The 18,072-nt window shown below is 40.8% G+C and overlaps 1 protein-coding gene across 1 annotated transcript in view; it reads right to left on the bottom strand.

Moving 5' to 3' along the window:
• The window catches only part of RAPGEF3 (Rap guanine nucleotide exchange factor 3), a 125,190-nt gene extending 114,570 nt beyond the window's left edge, over positions 1–10,620 (bottom strand). Inside the window, exon 1 of the mRNA XM_089691388.1 lies at positions 9,731–10,620. Coding sequence (XP_089547514.1) covers positions 9,731–9,892 — 162 coding nt within the window. The 5' untranslated portion in view covers positions 9,893–10,620. The remainder of the gene's footprint in view (positions 1–9,730) is intronic.
• Between the last annotated feature and the right edge of the window lie 7,452 nt (positions 10,621–18,072).

Genomic DNA, 18,072 nt, shown 5'->3' with positions numbered 1-18,072 from the left:
AACACAGAGACATGGATGGATGCCTGAGTTTGCTTTGAATAACAAAAATGAAGTAAATAGCATTTTTGGTTTGTGGTGTTCAGTTATAGTGTAGTTCTGCTTTAACGTGTGGTTATCGTGGAAGCGTAACAGAGTCTTCATACATGGGCAGAAGCACGTACAATGAACCTTACAAAAGATTTCCATACACACTGTTGATATTAGACAGCATCGGAAAGGGGAGGCTCTCCCTATGCTAGACAACCTGCTCCTAACCAACGAGGGATCTGTCCCTAACTGGATCACTTGAAAAATGTAAGCCACCCAAAGGGGGACAGTGCTATTTTCAAGAAGTCAACCAGGGGAGCAGTATCCAATCAGACAGCTGCTCCCCTGATGATACCTACAGAGGTCTCAGAGAAACATGGGTTCCCCCTTGTCCTCTGCTCCCTCTTCACCGCAGCCAACCACCCTTGTAGGGAGGCCAAACTACACCAACCTATATATGTATGGCCAGCATAAGCCATGTCTGCAAGTTAAGGGTTTAATACTTGCCACAAGTGCTGCTGGTGCCACCAAACTCCACTGTCTTGCAAACACTCTTCAGTATCCAGTGCACTTCCAGGTGCATTGGAGGCTTGGTGTCCTGCTGACCTCCAGTAGTGACAATAGTGGACAACGGAGGAGATTCCGGATGACAGTGTTCTGCTAGACAGTGGAGTTCGGTGACACAGGTAAAGGGAGGGGTAAATATTAACCTTTAGGATTTACCCACAACCTTGAACCCACAATGATCTACTTGCTTGGATTTACATTAAAAGGATCTTTATGTAGACCTCTGTACTACAGTCAGAAGCTAGTAGTGTAACAAGAGAAGAAGGTTAGAAATGAAATGGAAATGGAGCTGATAAAGGTTTGCTATGGCAGCACAGACAGTCCTTTCCAAAACCTTCATTCATATACAGTAACTATACTTACTCACCTCCACTTCACTGCAAAACATCTATTTATACAGCAGGTATTATTAGAGTGCACATTAGGTTCCCAGAAACACTAATGACTATCTGCATATGATATAATACGAAGATTCCGGATACTAATTATTTCACGGTATGTGTAGCACGACATATATGCAATGTAATGCCATGCAGCCTATACTTACAGTATATCATAGTTTTTCCTAACAGCCATGCGACACATGGCCCTGAGTAATACAGTATCATTACTAATAAAGCTTGGAAAACCACTAAACTTTTGATGCAGCTGTAGAGTTATAGAGGACTTTATTACCATTTCTTACAGAATTAAAACAATTACTTACAGTGTTCTGTCATTTTAACAATCCCAGTCCTTTTTTACACTCTTACACAACAGGCCTGACTTACTAAGGTTGACTAAGGCTTCATGCACACGGGGCATTTTAATAACGCTGGTAGCAATAGCCATGTAAAGTCACGTTAAAAACGCACGTTTTTCAGCGTTTTTGCATTAACATTTATCAGCGTTTTACCACATTTTAGCGGTTTTTAACAACAAAAAAATTTTTTTTGTTAAAAAAAACTGCTTTACTATGTTTTACCGCATTTTTCAGCAGTAGAGCGTTTTACAGCTAAAAAAACTCCTATAGAAACCCACTAGTTCTGGGGGTTTTTTCCAGCCAAAAAATGCTCATTACAGCCTATGTGTGCATGGATACATAGGATAACATGCTGGGGAGTTTACTGGCTGTAGAAATAAATGCCAAAAGCCAAAAACAGCAGCTGTAAAAACGTCTAGTGTGCATGAGGACTAAGGTGTTGACATTTACATATCCTCTTTAAAGCATTATTAGGCTCCATGCACACTGGGCGTTTTAATAACACTGGTAACATTAGCTGTGGAAAGAAAACAAGAGTTTTTCAGCGTTTTTAGCATCTTTGCATTAACGCTTTGTCGTGTTTTTTCATGTTTGCGTTTTTTAGCCTTTTTTTACCAAATTTTTTTTTGCTAAAAAAAATCCAAAAACGCCGGTTTGCCGCATTTTACCGCGTTTTGCCACGATTTTCAGTGTTAGAGTGTTTTTACAGCTTAACAACTCCTCTAGAAACCCAGTAGTTCTTTGTTTTTTTTTCCAGCCAGCAAACACCCCAGCCAAAAAACACTGATTACAGTCTATGTGTGCATGGACACATAGGATAACATGCTGAGTAGTTTGTTGGCTGTAGAAAAAAAAGCCAAAAGCCAAAAACAGCAGCTGTAAAAACGTCCAGTGTGCATGAGGACTTAAACTCAAAAAAATGTAATATATTGCAGCTTACCAATCATTAGATTTGGCAGCTGCATTCGTTTTATATTTTAGAGTTTTTTCCCTCCGTTTTCACCTGGTGGTCCAGCCCGTAACAAACCTCTTCTATTAGAGTGTCCCCCCCCCACTCTAGATGAAGGAGCACAGGGGGCGCCTTTAGATAGCAGCATTGCTAATCTGGTGGGAAGGGGGGTGTTAGATGTACTATCAGATTTAGATACACTAACAACTTGAAGCTGAACTGCAGCTAGTACTTTATAAGTAGTGACTGCAACAGGTTTTTTTCCCTTTTGGAATAAAGGTTTTACATAAATATATAAAAGCTGATCATTGTAAGCAACCCTGTCAGTAGCAAATGGTTTGTCTCAGCCCTAACCACTACATTTGCAGAATAGCTTATTCTGCTGAAAAACAATAGACTTACTAGGCAGATCACCAGGTGAAAATAAAGGAAAGAAAGCGTAAAAAAGAAATGCAGCCATCATATCTAAGAATTATTAAGCTGCAATATAACAAATGTTTGCTTTTGGTTTGGTTTGCTTTAAAGGCCAACTCCGGGCAGATGAAAAATCATCCTTTGCAGTGGGCTGTGCCCGTACTGCAAGGGTGACTATCACTAGAGGATATCTACTATCTATAGTGGGAAGTTTTTGTTTGTGTTGCTTGCACAACTAATGCAGCGTTCACAAACAGAGATACTGGAAACTAATAATGAAGGAGCAGTATATCTGTAGCCTCATGTAACCCAACATGTATAAACAAAAAAAGAGTAGATAGCTGTGAAAAGATCACATCTATCTGAGAGTCGTATTTGTGTGTTGAATACAATTTTGTCTTTATTGGTGGCTGTGAAGAGTGTTTGATTTAGTAATATTCTCTATACTCATTTTCTTTGCATACATTATCTTTTTAGACGTAAATTAATAAATATAAACTTTTTTAGAACTTGGCCTGAATCATGCAGTGTTGTCTATGTAGGTAACTACTATCTGATAGGTGTGATCTTTTCACAGCTATCTACTTTTTTAGTGTACACAAACAGCCCTGTAGTGGATTTTGCTCCGTTTTTTTTACATCTGCTCCACAGGGAATGGAAGAAGTCTCCTGTATCCCTTCTCTATAGGGCACTTGCCATGTAGTGATGGCTACAATTGTAAAGTCACCACCAACCGAGTCATAACTACTGCAGCAAAAGAAATTGGGGCTGTTTTCCAAAGCAACAATTAAAAAAAATAAAGATATAATAAAAAAATAAGATAAGAGCTCATTCACATTTCTCTTTTTTGGAGGCCTGTTTTGAAAGTTGAAAAAAAAAAGTAAACTTCTACCAAGAATGCAGTTTTTTCCCATGATAAAGTGCCAATGCAGTCATGAAACCAGTCGGGATGTAGTAGTTGTGCAACAATTGAATAAATGTTTCACAAAGCTAACATTGGTATGGTTATAGTGGCAAATATGCCTGGAGATTGTCAGTGATGTTTTACTTGTTCCTTACGTATAGCTGTATCTATCGCCTGTGTTACATTTAATTAATCTGTTAATTCAGATGTGCTCAAACATGGTGAAGTCCATGTGTAATTGGTAGAAACAAACTCTACACTGCTGCTTCTTTTTCTTATGTTATTACTTATTATTAGTTTTAGTAGTAGTAGCAGTAGTAGTAGTAGTATGTCTATTTAATATTATTATTATTTACACAATTATATTTAAATTATATTATTATATTTATATTTATTTTATTATTCTGTTATTATTTGTTACTTCTGTTACAGATTCTTCTTCTGTCTTCTACTATTACTTACTTATTTTTTATAAATATTATTATTATCATCATGTTATTTTTATATTTATATTATTTTATTGTTTTTATTTTATTTTGATGTTATTGCTCCTTCTGTCTTCTGTTACTACTAATTATTATTACTATTAATATTATTATGTTATATTTATATTATTATATTTTTTTAATTTTATTGTTTTGTTATTACTTAATTATTATTATTATGTTATGTTATATTTATATTATCCTAATATTTTTTATTTTATAATTCTGTTATTACTTCTTCTGTGTTGTTATTACTTACTATTTTGTATAACTGCTGTATTTACGAAAGGGCCACTTAACACTCTCTCCATAACTTTCCTGTAGGTATGCTGGAATTTTAATGTTGACCTAACAAGCTGCTCTTACGTTGGAGTGTTTGACACAGAATCAGATATTGCTATTAGTGCAAGAACAAAGAATGTGGAATGTTATCGTGTATACAGCTGAATGGTGGACACGTCTATGCACTAAAACTGGTAAAATCAGTGGAAGCTGCCTTCCAAGTCAGCATAGAGACTTTGAAATAAGGATAAATCAACAGGTTTTTATTAGTTCAGGACAAGTAAAAATAAATCACAGGTCAGATTACACAAATGGGCTTGGATAACATTTACGGATATTATGTAAAAGTTCCAGGAAGTAAAGAGCAACTCTCCTTTGTGCAAACGTCCATTAGCAGCATAGGTTGCCAAAATGGAAAGTGGGCTAAGCAAAGCTAAACTGAATGTCATACATCTCATTTACTGTACAGATAATGACAGATGGGTTCATTGTGTAGGTGTTACCATTATTAAGACAAATATTGTCATGATTTGTGTCAGCATCCAAACTAATACTTGCATCTAGGACAGCCTTTCTGAACCTTTTTAACACAGAAGAACCCTGGAAATAACTTTCTAGTCTCAGGGAATCCCTGCTAATAAATAGCAGACCACATCTGGCCCGCTACAAGATTTTACCAAGTCTGTAGCATCTTCTCCTGTATGTTATGGGGGCTCTGATGTGAGGAGGTCTCAGTTTAGTAGCTATTCTGATCTGAAAGATGCTCTGATGTGTAAGGGGGGCTCTGATGTGTAAGGGGGGCTGTGATGTGCTAGAGGTGACTCTGATGAGAAAGGGAGCTCTGTAGTGAAAGATCGACTCTAATGTGAAGCCCCAAGAAAGTTTGCAATATATATATATATATATATACTATGTATATTGTACTGAAAAATTAGTAGACTCTAGCCTGAGCATGATGGTCCCTGGGAAAAATGTCCCCCTTACACATAAAAAGATCATTGGTGCCAATGAAAACTTACTTGAGAGGCAGAAATTGCTCCTTGCTCAAGGAACCCTTAGCAACCCCTGAAGAAACCTTAGCTGAAAAAGGCTGATCTAGTATTAGGTGTATTTCCATCATGTCAGCCACAGAAAACAAAGATCTCTTTAGTACACACCCAATATCTACACACTGTAAATATGTTTAGGTATGGAAAATAGGAAGACAAAGCTTTCTGGTTATTTGGTTGTGCTTAAATACAATGTTTTCACAACACATTTCATTTCGTTTTCATTGTACGTTAGACATTTTTGTAATTATTACAGCAATAAAACTTAAATGTGAAGAAAAATGAATAAACTCAAAATGTACCTCAAGACCTTATTTGGGCTTTTTGTGATTTGGAATCATGGGCAGAATCAGCGCAATTCTGCCTACTATTCCAAATTGCAGCAAAAAGCACAACAAGCAAATGTGATACAATTGTGCCGCGACTGAGACATGACAAAATGTGAGAGAATTATGGCAAAACATGGGTGGCTCAGGGCAAAAACTTGGTCACTTAGTTTCTTTGCCGTGACAAACATGCATAGGGAAGCCCATTTAAGTGAATGGACAGCCTTATGCCCAACATTCAGAATTCAGTGAAAATTGCCCACACAAAATCATGCATTCCCACTACGCAAAGTGTGAATGGAGTCTAAAGCTGAAAACTGAGCTTTAAGCGATGTCATCACATAACCTCCAGAGCTGCGATGGTGGGCTTGATAATCGTGTGCAAATGCCTTCCACACTGCAGCAGTGTGACTTCATGCTGCTTGTAGAATCATCCATTGGAAAGAATGGAGAATTTGCTAGAGATCACATCTGAGTTTGTCTGGGACTCAAGAATCATGCTCTGGACCCAATGGAGGAGTAACCACCCAATCAGATCACCTGTCTGTGGTTAGACACACAATCTTAGTGGGCCTGGTGCTGAGGGGAGGAAGGTGGAATGGACCTTAAAATCTCTCTGTTAAGGGAGCTGAGAATTAGTGACCTGAAAAAAACCTCATTTAAATACTGCAGACCTGAAAGTGATTCTAAAGGCTTAAATTAAAAAAACAAAACAAAATACAAACATGTCAATACTCACCTGCTGTGTGCAGTGGTTATGCACAGAGCAGTCCAGATCCTCCTTTTCTTGGGTCCCCTGCCAGAGCTCCAGGCCCCTCGCTCCTGTTGGGTGCCCCCACAGCAAGCAGCTTGCTATGGGGGCACTCGAGCATGCGCACTTCTCAGCCGCTGCTCCACACATGCAGCTCGGCCCTGCCCCCTCTCTCTTCTCATTGGCTCACTGGCTGTGATTGCCATTGGCTCCCGCTGCTCTCTCAGCCACTGAGGAGAGGGAGTCCCGGGATAGCCGAGACTCCAGAGCACATCGCTGGATCATGAGGGGGCTTAGTTGAGTATTAGGAGGGGCTGGGAGAAGGTTTTTTACTTTCATGCATAGAATGCATGAAGGTAAAAAAAACTTGAGTCTTTACAACCACTTGAAGGTCATGGGTCATATCAGACAACTTCCCTAAATGACAGAAACAATCTTTCTGGCTGGGATAAAAGTAAACATGTGGGACAGGGAAGGTGAGTTAAAGTGTTACTAAACCCACAACAGTAAAATCAGTCTGTATATGCATTAAAGCATGCTTGTTATACTCACTGTGAAACCTAAGGGGTTAATACTCCACATTGTGTAAAAAGGCTGTTTTATCCTGTCATCTCTGGTCCTCCCCTTCTTCTGCTGTCCCCAATCCATCTGTTGATAGTACAGAGCTCTAGGAGTCAATCTGCACATGCTCAGTTTTGTGTGTATGGCTAGAGAGTATTCCTTTTCTTTGGAAGGGTGCATGTGATCAGCACAGGGCCAATCAGCACTGTCCAGAGAGAGGGTTAGGGGTTATGCAGCCTCATAAGACCACTATATACTGCTGATGAGAAAAGGTATTTATCAGTTTATATTTACTAAAATAATTGCACTTCCATGTTCTGTGTACTGTGGGAGACCAGATATAGTGAATGCAGGGTCCTGGGTTTAGTAAGACTTTAATGATAAGAAAAGGGTACAATTGTACTTCCTGTAAAAGTGTACTTATCCTTTAAAGCATATCTGTGAATTGCTTATGCAGGGCAAAGCAACTGATTTTCTTTAATGCCTGGTCCCCACATACACATCCTTTTCCCTGCACCTCTGTTCCTTCATTCAACTGACAAGAGCAATGAAAATGCTGGTATTTCAGCATGTGGAGGAGAATATGACTTTCTCCAATTACTCCCATATAACAGCACTGATGATTCAATCAACCTGAGGACAGACAGAGGACATCTAGTGGCAAAACAGAATTCCTGCAGGGGACAGAGCCAGAGGGGAGGTAAGAATTGCAGCTAGAGCTGTTATTTTAGCTGTAATCCAGCTGGAGCTTTAAGGCTAGGTTCACACTTGGCCGCAGTTTGCAGGCTGGTTGTGGGAGCAGAAATCGCATCTGTTCTCGCACTCGCAATTACCCGCAGCCAAATAGTGCTTCTCTTACGCTGAATGGCACCCCCACACATCTTAGCGCACAACACGCTTGCGGGTGCTGGAACCGCAGAGAAACCGCATGGTCAAAAAGACCACGTGTTTTTCCAGTGGTCGTGTTTTTAAAAAGGTGCAAGCACCTTTTTCCTGTGGGAAATGTGGGCACAGCAGCCCATTTGACTGAATGAGCTGCCGTGCCCAAGCATACGTGGACCACACGGCCCACAATAGTGTGAACCTAGGCTAAACTTAGGGTAATTAGCTCCTTTCTAAATTAGCCCTAGTATGTGTATGTATGAAGGTGAGTTAGCAACCATAGATTGTAAGCTCTTTGTGGGCAGGGGCTGATGTGAATATATAATATATATGTAAAATGCTGCGTAAAATTGAAGCACCTGTAATAAATTAATAGGCATTATCCTGACAGAATGACTAAAGTCCTCCAAATATTCTGATTTCCTGAGTTTGAAATGAGTAGGCATGTCCCATCCCACAATGCAATGATCTCTGCCTAAACAAGTAGGTTTCTGAGGTTAAGAGGATGATTGATAAAAAAGTGTACAATGTAGAAGAATATTGTGTGTACTATCCAGTGGGAATCTCAGCTTTGCAATGGGGCTCTCCCCACACTGTAGGGTTAAATGTTTGTATATGCCAAGGCACTCAAATCTTCTCTCTGACATTGTAATTTGCAGGCAGTCTTTGATTGTACTTGATGACGTTATAGTGCCTGCGACGTTACTGGTACCCTAGGCATAAATAGGCATTTACCCCTTGCAGTTCGGGGGAAGCCCCACCACAAGGATATTTTTTGTCTTCCCCAGAGTTCAGCTTTAATATTGATAAGGCCATTCCTGGCCTTCACCAGCATCCTACAGTTCTTAACATTGCTGCTGCTAACTTATTTGAACATCCTCAAAACATCCATCTAAAGTTGCCCTGTCAACAGGCTGACAACAAGCCAGTGCTTTTACTGCAAAACAAACAGTGTAGTCACCTGTTACAAGTGGAAAATCAACAGATCTACAAGCAAGATTAACCAGTAATAAAACAATGCTACAAGGGGGGGCCAAGAAAACAAAAACTGTTGTGGTAATTCTATTGACAAATAGTTTCTTTTTCTTTTGCCTATGGGTCTGTGATATGTCACTTCCTCACTGTCTGTTTTAACCCTAAAAAGACAGAACCACAGCACTGTTTTATTTGGGTTGTGTTTGGGGGTGGTACTGCCCATAGAATGCAATAGAAGGTTTAATTTTTACAGCAGCTGAAAAACCGCAGAATAGTCGCTGCAACATGTGTACAGCTGTGAACGGCTGCTTGTGTTCAGGTGGGTCATTGGGGGATATTAAAATTATGGCTCAACCACCTGGTTTTACCACTGCCCTGGACACGTGTGAATGAGCCCTAATGATCATAAAAAACATAACATCAAATATATTTCATGTTCAATTCGTTTAACTCGAATCTCATAATAAGTGTATCATCATTAACGATGTTCCTTATCTACTGCCACCAGGACAGATGGCTAAAAATTCACAACCACCTCCAAAATGACACAATATTCATCAATGAATATTAATTTAAAATGTAAGAACTGTATTTAGCCCACCAAAAGGCAAACAATGTTTTTTTCAGGACTCCTACGCTCTATTGTTTTTATACATACATCCATGCTTTTCTTAGATTTTTCCATTCCCGTGGACGGCTGGTAAACTGCAAATGGGAAAGATGCTTATCTTACATAAAAATACTAGCTGGAAAATTATGTGACCAGCCACTCACATGCAATGCTTCTCATTATACAGAATCATATGTGGTACATACCCATCGGATGCCCTGAATGCTGCTGGCAAAGTCCTGAGATCTGCGGTCCACTTGGATCTCATAGGAATGACTCCTGAAGAAATGCATCTTGATCCTATGCCTCATGTCACATAAAGGCAAAATCCTGGAGAGTAGGGAGAGCCCTGCAGTACAGAGGACCATGAGACAGGCACTGGAGGATCCTAGCAATCATTCAGCTCTCCCTCTGATCTCAGTCACCTAAATACAACACAATGAATTTCCACACTAGTCATTCAAAATAAGTCAAGAGAATACAGTGACTGTATAGATTGCAAGCTTCTAGGCAGCAGAAACACAACTATCATCTCCAGTGGACAATCTGAGCTGTCTTATGTCTAGTTCATTGGAAGCAGGATCAGTTATACTATATAAGTGTCTCCAGCAGTCATCTTTTAGTAACCAATTCCAGACAGGTACTTTATGGCGGAGAATTTAAAGGGCATCATTCTTCCACATTCCTGCTGCAAGTTCCATTGCAGAGAGTCTTTCTGTGGATCAGCAGACGGTTGCTTATCAGTAAGAGTAGTCCTGCGTCTTGAGACTTAAACTCAGCTGTCCCCTTTTCAGCACTGGATTGTGCCTTTGTGTAGTGTAAATCTTCACTCTTTCACTTTTCAGCTGCTGGTTGCCACACACACTTCTTTACAGGTTGCACCTACCACAACAATGCCCCAGGCACCTGCACAGAAGCTGTCAGGCAGGTTATGATGAGCCCCTTCTGATGTGGAGGGTGGAGGAGGCTTCCATGCATTGTAGGCTGAGGTATCCAGGTAGAACAAGTAATAAGAAGCAGAGAGAACGCAGGGCTGATGTTAGACTGTGAGAGGAAGCCTTGTACTCTGCCTTTCACTGCTACACAAACACTTGGCAGGTGACCTAAGACTCTGTGAAGGAGTGAACACTCCCAGGAGAGCAGGAGGGACATGGCTGGGGAGGGAGATAGTACTGGCTCAGGCGCACAGACGTGGGAGGAAAGGACTGAATATACTATAACTATATGAAGAAGTGTCAGGGAGTTACAAGAGATGTTTCCTTAATAATAACAAGAATAGAACTACTTTATTAGTGTTTTTAATAAAAATGTTTGGACATCCAGCTGGATGCAGGCTGTCGTGTTACTAAAATGTTGAGCGTGTTTTTTAAAAGTATTGTTCTTCCTTAAAAAATAAAAATGATACTGATTATATGGTATGTCGCATTAAACAAAGTAATACACATGTACATTTTACTAATACATTAGCACAGGGAGATTAATGTTGGTGTTTTGCGCAGAGCTCTACCCTAAAGTTGGCCATACACAAAGCAAATTTATTTATTTTATTTATAACAGGTATTTATATAGCGCCATCAATTTACGCAGCACTTTACATATATATATTGTACATTCACATCAGCTCCTGGCCTCAAGGAGCTTACAATCTAAGGTCCCTAACTCACATTCATACATACACATACTAGGGACAATTTAGACAGGGGCCAATAGACCTACCAGCATCTCTTTGGAGTGTTGGAGGAAACCGGAGCACCAGAGGAAACCCATGCAGGCAAAGGAAGAACATGAATTTCCGACAGTTTCTGATGAATTGCTTGAAACTTGAGCCATGGTTGGCCATGTTGGCACCATCTTACCCAACATCTTTTGATCTTGAAATCCAAGGAGCTGAGCAGAAAATTGTCAGTGACTGTATTTTGACAGCTGAAGGTGCAGAACACAATACCTGAAAGGGAAAATACCTCTATCCAAGCTGTATAGCCCCCTCTTACTAATCATCAGGGTTGTCAACCACACGTAAATTTATGAACAGTTTGTAAAAATGTGATTTTTACTCTCTCTGTAAATGTCCGGGAAGGGCAAAGGCTACCCGTAAAGACAGGGCTTCAGGCCAGCTTCAGAACCTTGGTTACGTAGTTCCTAAACCAGCCAAATGGTATTTGGTAACCTGTGGGTCCAAGCGCTGTGTCTCTGCACTGTGCAGCAGCAGGGCAGGTCTGAAAGAGTGCACGCCTGCACTGTGAAATGGAGGGCGCACCTCTACCTCTGGCCTCCCAGTTACTCAGCACCCACACGCTCTGCCCTCTGTCTGCCTGCGGTGCCAGACGATGCCACCGTCAGCCTGTCTGCCTTGCTACTGCTGCCCAAAATCCACAGTGCTCCATGCCCATACAAGTTGCCCAGAAGATAATCTGTCCCATCTGTATTCAGTATTTAGGGGGGTGGTCCCGGGTGCAACATTGATTCAATGGAGTAGACTGCAGGGCTTGTGGCAAGAATTCATTGAAGCAGTCTGTGGGGCCTGGGGGCAAGAATGCAATGGAGCAATCTGTGGGGCCTGGCTGGGGTCTTGGGGCAAGAATGCAATTTAGCAGTCCCTCTAGGGGGCCAATGAATGAATGCATTGGATGTTCAGTGGACCAATCTACTCTCTGTGGGCAATATGAATAAATGTAATGTAGCAGTATCTGGGGGTAATAAAATCAATGGATCATCAACAGCTATACTATCATGTTTGATTTTTTTATCTTTTCCCAGTTTGGGCAGTTAGCTTCTCCTGGCTTCACAGCAGTTAGCTTCTCCTGTCCCTAACAGCCTTTTACCATTGCTTCCAACGCTTTGTCTGCTGGTGCCTCCTTGGCTCAGGTGAACTACACCAAACACAAGGTCAACTACCTGAGTGCCTACAAGCACAAGTGCTGCCTGTTGCAACTCCTGAAGCATTCCCTCTGACTTCATTACTCAACTATATCATAGAGTAAGCAAATGCACAATTTGTTGTGGTGTGTTTTTTCTAAGGATCATCTGTTTTATTCACATGTTCGGTTTTTTTCCTTCTCCTTATTTGTGCAGTTATCTTCAACTGGACTCACAACTAGACCACTGATATTGACCAGCCACTGGCACTGCATCCAGCTCCCTCCTTGGATCAAGTGAATTGCGCCAAGTCTGCAAGCATTCTGTAACTGTCTGATTGGAAATCTGGTAAGTATGTTCATTTTGGAAGCCAGTTTTTTTGTGTGCCATCTTTGTTTATATGTGTTGGGGACTGGGGGCACTGCAATCTGATTAGTTTTTTTTTCTACCCTAGAAAACAATCAATGACATATTGAGAAGCCAGCTATATGGCTCTACAACCACCACCATCAGATTAGACAACCTTATCATTTAACTGTTTTAATTTTCTACTGCAACCTTAGGGGCCCTTAGGATACAGTCAATGATCTACAATTTTTATGGGATATAGTTGTTGTGCAGAGCATTCTGCGTGTGTTTTAAACGTATTACCATGCATCCCTGTGGGAAATGGGCTTTATCAATGATTGCAGCAAAGAGATTGCATCGATGACCTGTGGGCTTGTGCTGAAGGGCAAATATAGCTTGCTTTCAAAAATCAGTGTGAAACAGTTCTGAGATTATAGATGTAGTGCTACCCTTGTGAGGGCTTCTGTGTTTCCAGATCCCCCTTAGCTCCGCAGAGCCAGGCAATACGCATTTTCCACACCTGTATCCACAGTCAGTGAACTTGTATAGTTAAAAAGAGAGTGGGGCGACCATCAGGTGGTAAGCGGTCACACCCAGGGAAAATATCATAGTGCCACATCCCAAGTAAAGGATATTGGAAACAAAGAAAATATCTAAAGTCCTTGAATGTGGTTTTTGTTATTTTATTAGGGGAAAACACTTGGATAGGGTAATAGGGATTATGGGATGCCCAACTTAATTGAATCAAAGCACGCGGACAACTTCATTCTTATTTACAGAAACAGATCCTGGACTGTTCTTTTCCTTGAAAGCCCTCAGTCTTTGTGGATCAGTAGCAACAGCCCCTTACGGAGGAGGAACTCACAGCCCCTCTAAAAAACCAGCTCAACTTGTCAACTACATGCAGAGATGTCTCCTCTCCCTTGTAGAACTGCACCCAGCTCCACAGCCTGCAGACACTGCCAGCCCTCCTGGCTGCTCTGAAGTTCTCCCAGGACAAGGATAAAGGATTAAGCACAGCACTGTCCTTTGAGAGCTTGCTACATGTGGCAGTCTCTCCCCTTGTGAATCCCTGAGTGTGATGTACTCACTCTGTCCTCCTTTCTCCCACTGCTCCCAGGCCTTGCTCCTGTTCATGCCATACTGCTAAATGGACTCTCCTGAGCAAGCCAAGCCCAACTGGGAGGCCAGCCCCCCTAAACCTAGGGGACTGCTCCCAGGTAATCAGCAGTCTCCTCAGCACTCCATCTTTCACCCGAACCCGAGATCTTTTTCTCCTCCACCCACTGGCTTCTGGAAAGTTCCAATGGTCCTCCAGATCAAGGTGGAGGCGATAGAGTCCCAACCTGTGAAGCCATCCAGCTTGACCTGCAGTAACCCAACCTTAGTCAAAGACTCACACAGTTACTATGAGTCCCACACAACAGATTTGCCTACACTATTCTAGTAGCACACTAAAAGGTGCTACATAGAGAAATAATTGAAATGTGAAAAAGCTGACCTCCATCTGACCTGCATTCAACCTGCTTCTGGCTGTTTTCACGTTCCTGTAGAATTGTATGGCGACAGAAGCAATTATGATGCAAACAAAAAACTGTTGATACAGGCCAGACTTGTACTGTAGAGGAAATAGGGGGTGTTTCAGTCCATGGCTGTTACTGAGTGCTGATCACTGTGAGTGCTGATACTGTCTGTCAGTGGTACCCAGACTATGAAAATGGGACTTGGTAATACAATGCCTATCTGACTGCATTTCTACAGTATGTGTTACTTTAAGGTTTGTAGCAATGCGCTTACATGTATACATACTGTATTTCTGGTGTGAACTTCATTGCATTGCAGAGATCTGTTTATGGCTAGTTTGATCAAATTGCACCCCAGGGTTTTCTACATTCTCCTTGCAGTGTTCTAACACAGATGTGAATAAAAGAGCAAAAAAATAACAGGCAAAATAAACTAATCTAGTGGCAAGAGACAATGATTTATTAGAGAACATAGTATATTACATATTGTAACACTGAAGTTTGTGGAAATTTTTTCCATTGTAAATGACACATTCTTGTGCTATGTACAGCTGCATTGTAGTAGATGGGGTGGGTACACAACATTCTGGTCTGCAATACCCTAAACACTTATGATTAGCAGTCATTTGTTTCAACATGCTAAACAAAAGACAAACAAAGGACAAGTTCACATTAACCAATTTTTTTAGGACTAATTGACTTTCAGTGGAAAAATGGAAGGAACGTTTTTTTGTCCATAAGGATATACACTCACCGGTCACTTTATTAGGTACACCTTGCTAGTACCGGGTTGGACCCCCTTTTGCCTTCAGAACTGCCTTAATTCTTTGTAGCATAGATTCAACAAGGTGTTAGAAACACTCCTTGGTGATTTTGTCCATATTGACATGCGTTACTGTTGCCTTTCTATCATCTCAAACCAGTCTGCCCATTCTCCTCTGACTTCTGACAGCAACAATGCACTTTAGTCCACACAACTGCCGCTCACTGGAAATTTTCTCTTTTTCGGACCACTCTCGGTAAACCCTAGAGATGGTAGTTGGTGAAAATCCCAGTAGATCAGCAGTTTTTGAAATACACAGACCAGCCCGTCTGGCACCAACAACCATGCCACGTTCAAATCACTCAAATCCCTTTTCTTCCCCATTCTAATTCTCGGTTTGAACTTCAGCAAGTCGTCTTTACCATATCTAGATGCCTACATGCATTGAGTTCCTGCTATGTGACTGGCTGATTAGCATCTTTCACCCAAACCGACCTGACTGTCCCATGTTTATGGGCTGGTCCACCACTCTACCAGGACCTCCAAACTTGAGATTGGTTAGACTCCCATAAATATGCAGATTAGGTCTACTCTGCCCACTGGCTTCTAGAAAGTTCCAATGGCCCAACAGAACCAGGTGGAGGCAATAGATTCCCTACTTGTTAAGCCATCCAGCTTGACCTGCAGTAACCCGACCTTCTTCACAGACTCACAAAGTTACCATGAGTCCTACACAACAGATTTGCCTACACTATTCTAATAGCACACTAAAAGGTGCTACATAGAGAAATAATTCCCAGTGGATGAGCAGGTTTATAAAATACTCACATTCGAAGTCACTTAAATCCCTTGTATTACCAAGCAATTGAAGAGGTGTACCTAATAAAGTGGCCGGTGAGAGTATGCTTGGAATTTTTTTGTCTCAGCTTTCTACAGCAATCATTCCTGATTTTATTACATTCTGTTCTATGTGAATGGTTAATGCCATCACATTCTACCTGGACTTTTATGTGCACCCCATTTAAATGACCACTTAAGCTCTGAAAGGTTTTCACCCCTCATGACCAGGGCATTTTTTTTTGCTATACGGCAATGTGCTACTTTAACTGGCAATTGCACAGTCATGCAACACTGTGCCCAAATAAAATCTATATAAATTTTTTCACACAAATAGAGCTTTCTTTTAGTGGTATTTGATCACCACGGTTTTTTAAATTGTTTATTATATAAATGAAAAAAAGACCAAAATGTTGAAAAAACAACAACAGTATTTTCTACTTTCTGTTATACAACATATCCAATAAAAAAATGTCTTCATATATTTAGGTCAAAGTATATTCTGTTACTTTTACTTTGGTAAAATAATATCTAAAAAAAGTGTGTATTAATTGTTTTGTGCAAAAGTGATAGCATCTACAAACTATACGATATAAACTGGAATTTACGCAGCTATGACACTACATTGCCTTGAAAAAGTATGCATACCCCTTGAAATTTTCCACATTTTGTCATGTTACAACCAAAAACTTAAGTGTTTTTTATTGGGATTTTATGTGATAGACCAACACAAAGTGGCATATAATTGTGAAGTGGATGGAAAATGATAAATAGTTCTCAAATTTATAAATTGTTTACAAATAAATATCTGAAAACTGTAGCATGCATTGGATTCGGCCTCCTTTACTCTGATACCCCTAACTAAAATCTAGTGGAATCAATTGCCTTCAAAAGTCACCTAATTAGTAAACAGAATTCACCTGTGTGTAATTTAATCTCAGTATAAATACAGCTGTTCTGTGAAGCCCTCAGAGGTTTGTTAGAGAATATTAGTGAACAAACAGCATCATGAAGGCCAGGGAACACACCAGACAGGTCAGGGATAAAGTTGTGGATAACTTTAAAGCCAGGTTAGATCATAAAAAAATATCCCAAGCTTTGAACATCTTACGGAGCACTGTTTTATCCATCATCTGAAAATGGAAAGAGTATGGCACAACTGCAAACCTACGAAGACATGGCCATCCACCTAACCTGACAAGCTGGGCAAGGAGAGCATTAATCAGAGAAGCAGCCAAGAGGCTCATTGTAACTCTGGAGAAGCTGCAGAGATCCACAGATCAGGTGGAAGAATCTGTCCACAGCACCTTAGGGGGGCTGAATACAAATGCACGTCACACTTTTCAGATTTTTATTTGTAAAAAATTTTGAAAACCATTTATCATTTTCCTTCCACTTCACAATTCTGTGCCACTTTGTGTCGGTCTATCACATAAAACCCCAATAAAATAAATTTACGGTTTTGGTTGTAACGTGACAAAATGTGGAAAATTTCAAGGCGTATGAATACTTTTTCAAGGCACTGTATATGTAATGGCGGTAATCAACAACTTATAGTGGGACGGTGATAGTGTGGCGGGAAATCTGGCACTAACTTGTTGCTGGCTGGAGCTGACATCAATAGTGACACTTATAAAGTGATCAGTGCTAATGCTATACACTGTCACTGTACTAATGACACTGGTTGGGAAGGGATTAACATCTAGGGGCAATCAAAGGGTTAACTGTGTGCCTAACAATGTGTAATGTGTGTAATATGTGCTGCTTTTACTAAAAAATCTGAAGCTGAAAGAAAACAGACACATCTCTGCTCTTTGTACAGAGCCCTATGTTGTTATTGGCTGGGACCTGCTGACCGACTTGTGCTGTACTGAATGACAGCACAGATCGGGCAGGGGGCACACGTATGAGCACCCTATACCTGGAAATGCTGGATCATGTATGTACTTGATCCAGCACAGCGGAGCCATCCAGCCACAGTAAAAAGGCTGTGGACTATCCTTAGGTAGTTCAAGATGAAATCCTGGTATGGAAATTTTTACATATTTATCTATACCTGCCTGATCCCTGCGGGAGTTAGAAATCACTGGAGTAAGCACAGCTACTATGGTGATCGCTACTAGTTCCAGGTCCAAGCTGCTGCTCTACTGCATTGTGAAAACAGGAGGTCACACACTCAGCACGGGTGCCCTTCAGAAAGCACTCTGCATTTTCTCAATGA

The sequence above is a fragment of the Staurois parvus genome, unplaced genomic scaffold (assembly GCF_062004578.1).
Source record: "Staurois parvus isolate SC_StPar_1 unplaced genomic scaffold, SC_StPar_1.0 ptg000562l, whole genome shotgun sequence".
In the NCBI taxonomy this organism is placed as follows: domain Eukaryota; kingdom Metazoa; phylum Chordata; class Amphibia; order Anura; family Ranidae; genus Staurois; species Staurois parvus.
Note: the sequence above shows the minus strand (reverse complement) of the source record. Positions and strands in the feature narration are given on the sequence as shown.